The following is a 6,000-nucleotide window of genomic DNA, read 5'->3' as shown; positions in this document are numbered from 1 at the left end:
CGCAGGACTTCGGCTCAAGACCGAACCCGGCTTAATCAATCGCAAGACCCGAAGTCGTAGAGCGAGTCTAGTCCAGGGGAGTCTGGCTCAGGCTCAGGCTCTGGCAGCGCCGTGGGGAAGCTGGCAGGCAGCAGGCTGAGCTCCGCCGGACATAGCCAAGTGGCTCGGGGCGCTCCCGCTGCGCTCTCTGAGTCCAGGTCTGGAGCACCGCGGGAGGCAGGCGCGTTCGCACTCTCTGAATCCACCTCTTCTCGGGTCTCTCTCGCCTCAGCTTCCGCGGATAAACCAGCAGCCGCTCTCCACCTCCGGCTCTGGGCACGCTGCTCCCGCCAATCCTTGCTTACATAACGCCGGCGAGCGCGCTCCCGCCGCCTCACCCCCCAGCGGAGTTGGGCTGGGCTCTCCGCGCCTCCTCGACGAGCGCCTCCGCGCGCCCGTGTGCCCCGCACTAGGAGGTGACCCTCCTTGGCCACCCAGCAGCGGCAGCAGCCGGGACGCCTCTCCGCCCGCTTGAGAACACAGATTGGAGACGAAGGCTCTTCACTGTGCACAACTCCCTCCCCTCGCTCCCTCCTCCTCCCGCTGTCTCTTCCTCTCCCTCCGCCCCCCACCCCGCCTCCTTTACCCCCCCCAACCCCCCCACTCCCGGTGCCTGTGTGTGTTCCGCACAGGCGAGGGGACCAGAAGAGCAGTCCAGGCTCGGCGCACGGCGGAGCTGCGGCTGCTCCTGCTGCTGGGAGAGCGGCGAGGTGTCCGCCTTGCGCCTCCCCGGACTTCCCAAGTGGGGGCAGAGCAGCCGCTCACGGAGCCGCCAGTTTGAAGGCATAGGGAAAGAGGAACCTCCAAACTCCTCCTCAGCGTCTCCTCTCCACCCTCGTTTGGCCTCTGCCCTTGGAGAAAGTGGAGTGTCGCGCTCGGTCATCATTATTTCTTCAGACAGTTTCGCGGTGCACGATTCAACTGCTGCCGGGTGGGGCTTTCCGCTGTTGGCGCGCCTCTGTGTGTAGTTCCCCCCGACACACCTCTGTCGACGATGAGGAAAGGTCTGCGGGCGACAGCGGCCCGTTGCGGACTCGGACTTGGGTACGTGCTGCAAATGCTCGTGCTACCTGCCCTGGCCCTGCTCAGCGCCAGCGGCACCGGCTCGGCGGCTCAAGGTAAGGGGGTCCGCCAAGGTCCGCGGCCACCTCCCTTCGCTTCTTCCTTCCTTCTTGCTTCCTCTCCTCTTCCCCGGTTCTCCTGGCTTCCTTAGCCCGCCTCGTTTCTCTTAACTGGAAACCACTTTAAATTCTACTTTCCCAACTAGTCGCGAAGCTTTGGTTATTATTAGTTTAAATCTATCTTCCGAGATGGGCACGGATGGGCCAGAGACGCACGGGGTGTGGACACAAGCCTGCCTCTGGGCATGGGGGCGCCTTGAGTGTCTTTTGCACTTTCTGCTCCACACGCACACGTTGTTGCATGTTGTGCACACTGAGGTTTGGAGAGACTCTGGGTGCGGGTGGCTGTGTGGCACGCCGTAGATGCACCCTGATGCGCAGAGGCTCCCCACGCTGTGCCGCCTCTAGGATTGAGGGATCTACGGTGAGTCTCTGAGCACGTCAGATGCCGAAGGTCGCCGAGCTAAGGAAATGTGTCCATTACAGCCGGGGACCCACAATCGCAGGTGCCCCTCGGCAGCTGCCCGGGGCGCTGTGGAGATGCACCGCGCACCTGGACCCGCGGACCCAGCCCGCGGCAGGCCCCGGTTGTGCACGCCTCCTCACTCTTAGCCTCTCCGCATCTCCCTCCCAGCAGGGGACGGAGAAACTTAAAACCCCGGAGCTCTGAGGAAACGGACTGGTCGTTCAAACCAAATCCGAAACTCCCCGGGGTAATCAGCCACTTTATAACTCTGACATTTTAATTTAATGCGTCTGAGCCTTAAAAATAAGTGCTCTGGGCAAAACCGGGAACGGCCGAAGCTTGGCCGGGAGTTGAGGGGAGGAGGGGAGGAGGGGAAGCGTGGGGGCCTGATTGCCTATTACCCCTCGAGTTTGAGGTGATAGAAGCAGATCCCAGCCTTCTGAGCTCGGGAAGCTGGGTGGAAGGGAGATGGAGAGGAGGGAGCCCTCCTCCCAGGTCTTTCTCGGGTCATCTGCGTCCCCAACCTTACGGCCAAGCTGAGTGCCCACCTGAGTCTTGCCCATTTCGGTTGGCTCAGGGGAGACAGCTCAGCTTTCCCCTGGAATGGGGGTGTTGGGGGGTTTGGTGGGGTGGAGGAAGCTTCTGCAGCGTTCGGAGGAGGTAATCCAGGCATCCCATCATCTCGGTTACACTCTTTACAAATTTGGAAGACAGAATAGTTGGGGCGATAGCCTCAACTCCCCGGGAGATTCTAAGACACTCGAGGTTACCGACTGCATTCCGTCTGATGAGCGAAGGCGCTGGGGGCGATGGCGTTGTAGGTGGAGGGGAGCGCTGAGCGTAGGCTAGTGTGGTCCGGGTGGGGAGGTAAGTGATTAGCGAGGCTTTGTGAATTAGCCATAGCTACTTTGGGAGTAAATTTTCCTGCTGCCTCGCTAAGTAGCCACGCTCATAAATCCTTCCTCCCTTCTTGCCAGATGCCTCCCATCCCCGAGGTTCTGCCCTGTTTTTCTTATTCATATTTCCAGAGCTCATCTGCCTGTCCATTTTACAAAGGAGTCTTCATTGAGAATTATAAACTTCTTGTACGTTTCTTGAAATTGGAAGAAATTCTCAGGGCGGCAGCTGAGGGTGCTTAAAGGGGATGTTTGGAAGTTTAAGTGAGCAACCTGATGAATAGTTGTGGAATCAACCGCGTGACTCCCTGTGGAATTCGCCTGCCTGCTGTTATTGGGCGCACAAAGGACTAAACTATACGGTAGGGGTGGGTATGGGAGGGAGAACAGGCGGTGAGAGAACTGTTTGGGAAAAGGACAAGTTAAAGTCCCCAAAGATGCCAAACTGGAGATACAGGATCCCTGCTGAGAGCTTACTACAGCCAAATTAAAAAGACTGGGTAGGAAAAAAGATCAATAAAGATAATCAAACAGGATATTGTAAGTGGATTAATATTGAAAGAAAAAGGGAGAAGAGATTAAAAGAAAAGACGCTCATGATAGACTGAGTGTTTGCCACTTACACTTTTTTTTTCATTTTATAGATCAGGCAAGCCAAAGACTGAGGATTGAACCTATTCTTCTGATCTTAAGTGGAAAAATAAAATGTATTCTTCTGGGTGTGTGCACCTCAGTGCTGTTCTGCTCCACTTAGTTTATTTAGTTCTTTAAGTTCCTGGTGAACAAACTATTTATGTTTGAATTTTGTGGTCTTTGAGAGACACTGTTCCACCACTTCTATCTTTGTTTTCCTCCATGTTCAGGATACCAGCTATTCCTGTCTTGTCTGTTAGGTATCATAAACGTGGGAAGCACCAAACTCTGCTTTCAGCTACCATCACCATCACTCTAATTCATTCTAATCCAGCCTGTTTGCTATTGAACCACTCATTCTTAGACTCACACTCGTATATAATGAATGGTCCAATAGTCAGACCTCCCTTTCCTTCTCATTTCTTCTCTTTTTCCCTCTCTCTTTGGACTAGATCACTAGAGAAATAAAAGACACTGTTGCTCCCTCAAGGTATGATTTCCTTGTGCTGAGGACTTAAAATGGGAATAAAGTATGTTTTTTAATGGATGGAAGAGTGTATGCAATTAAGATGAGAAAGTTAATTTAAGCACTTTACAATGAGGATAAGGTTTTTATTCTGTTGTTAGAGAAATACTAGGGGAAAAAAAAGGAAAGTTTCAGGAAATATGTGCCTCTTCAGAGATAGCCAAGAAAATAACAGATGCTTAAGATAAAAAGGCAGAATGAGTGTTATTTGTGAGTGTACTTCGTTTTGTGACTGTGGTTTGAAGAAAGACAGCAGTCATTTTGAACAGATCTTTGGGAGATTCTCTAGGCTTTAGGCAACTTTTTCCTTTCTGGCTATGCCCTAATTGTTTCTTCCAGGATTGCTGGAAACTCCTAGCTCTAGGGAATTTGTTGTGTTTCTGACTTTCAAGAATGAAAGATTTTACTAGGAAAAGGCAGTGTGTGTGTGTGCGCGCGCATGTGCGTGTGCATTTGTGTGTGTGTGTGTGTGTGTTTGACCTGTTTGCCTCAGAATTAGTGGCCTCCTGTTTTATAAATGCACTTTATTTGTGGATTGCCCCGCATTGATATCCTGCTTATCTAGCACCAACTAGTGTTACGAGTGTTAACACCACCAAACTCAGAACAGAAAATTTCTGAAGACACTAATTATATTGGAATAATTCTTTTAGGTATCAAAAATGTGGAAAGCACTAAACTTGATACAAAATAACTTGTAATATTTTTAAAAACAATATAATTCTGAGAGAAGACTAAAAATTACTTTCATGCATTTATGCATATTGGTGTGGTACAAACAGTTGGTATGAAAGATAACTGAATTTCTTTATAAGTATACCGTATATTTTTTTCTATTTTAGGAGCAGAGTAAATTCATAAATTCACTTTTGGAATTTGCAATAAGGAAAAGTAGGCTAGTTTACCTTTGTTTCGAGCAATAGTTTCATGTATTCTAGCTTAGCGAATACTTAAAATGCTTCCAAGTACTTATAAAGAATGAGGAACCATTAAATTGTTAATATTTATGGACTCTCTGGCCTTTTGTGTTCTGGATACTGGGGATTCTAAGTTCAGCAAGACAGGGTCCTAGAGCGTCTCCCATTGTAATCTGGGAACTGGTTATCCTGATAAGAATTCATACTAAGCCTTTTTAAGCAACCCCCCTAAGGAGATGAAGGAGGCATGAGCTCTCCTAGGTGAACTTTCTTAGCTTATTTAGAATTATTGTTGAGACTTAAAAATAGCTGTTCTCTAATGTATGCTAGGTTCTCCAATTAATGCAAACAGCCAGAGTGCCTTAACTGCATTTAGCACTTTTCTGATTTAGGTCATGGCTTTGCTGGAGCAGCAGAGGGAGTCACTCTCAGAAGCATTAAAATTACAGGCTGCATCCACTTCAGGAAGATAATGGGGAAGCATGTGGGGTTGGGGATAGAGCCAGTGCTCTTGCCTTGCTCTTTTAGCTTCCTTCCTTTTTAGTTTGACTTTTGTTTGTTTGTTTGTTTGTGTCAGTTAAAAGAAACCTGTTCACATCCCCACAAATTAGAAACCTGTTAGCTCATTTAGATAGTGTATGGTATTATAAGCAAAGTTCTGAACAATTATTGGGCACTTATTATGTCCCCCACTGTGTGCTTATGGATATAGAGTAGACAGCTTCATCTCTCAAGGAAGACAGATTTAGAAGCATAGAATTATAATTTACTTTCTGAAATATGTAACAGTGGACATAGGTATAGTACCTTCTGGATTTAAGCATTCAAATGTAGTAAACATAGGACAGGCTTGGTTCCATGTGTGAGTGGTGGCAGGGGGTCCCATGATGTCTGCACAGAGAACCTTAAGGGTGGCAGTTTGGTTAGAAGTGGGATCTTCTTAAAGCTAAGTTTGCATTGCAAATGTCTTAGATCTTACTTATATTTAATCTATAATTGGTCTGGCTTTGGGGAGGTACAAGTTAGAGGCTGTTAGTAGTGTGTACCCATTTTGCCTGTTAGTCTAATGGTTACCACTGCCTCTTAATGCTGCCTCTACCACCTCCTAGCTGTGTGGCCATGGGTGCAATATTTAGCATCTCTGTGCCTCAGTTTCCTCAGATGTAAAATGAGGTTAAGATGTACTCTAAGAAGTCATATTAGGACTGAATGAATGAATACATCTAAAGTATTTAGAGCAATATTATTTGGCTTCCAACACTAAACCACTGGCAAAGAAATCTAAAAGTTGAAGAAATTAAAGGTCAGTAATTGTAAACTCAGCATGGGGATTGCTGCAGACACTGCTTCCCCAAAAGCAACAAATGGAGCTGTCTGAGGAAATGCTCCAAAGTGTACCACT

The 6,000-nt window shown here is 48.4% G+C and overlaps 1 protein-coding gene across 2 annotated transcripts in view; it reads left to right on the top strand.

Moving 5' to 3' along the window:
* The first annotated feature begins 681 nt into the window (after positions 1-681).
* UNC5C (unc-5 netrin receptor C) overlaps positions 682-6,000 on the top strand; it is a 339,287-nt gene continuing 333,968 nt past the window's right edge. For both annotated transcript variants that reach the window (XM_006192262.3, XM_006192261.3), the window contains exon 1: positions 682-1,157. In XM_006192262.3, coding sequence (XP_006192324.1) covers positions 1,034-1,157 — 124 coding nt within the window. In that variant the 5' untranslated portion in view covers positions 682-1,033. The remainder of the gene's footprint in view (positions 1,158-6,000) is intronic.

This window comes from Camelus ferus, chromosome 2 (assembly GCF_009834535.1).
Source record: "Camelus ferus isolate YT-003-E chromosome 2, BCGSAC_Cfer_1.0, whole genome shotgun sequence".
Classification (NCBI taxonomy): domain Eukaryota; kingdom Metazoa; phylum Chordata; class Mammalia; order Artiodactyla; family Camelidae; genus Camelus; species Camelus ferus.
Note: the sequence above shows the minus strand (reverse complement) of the source record. Positions and strands in the feature narration are given on the sequence as shown.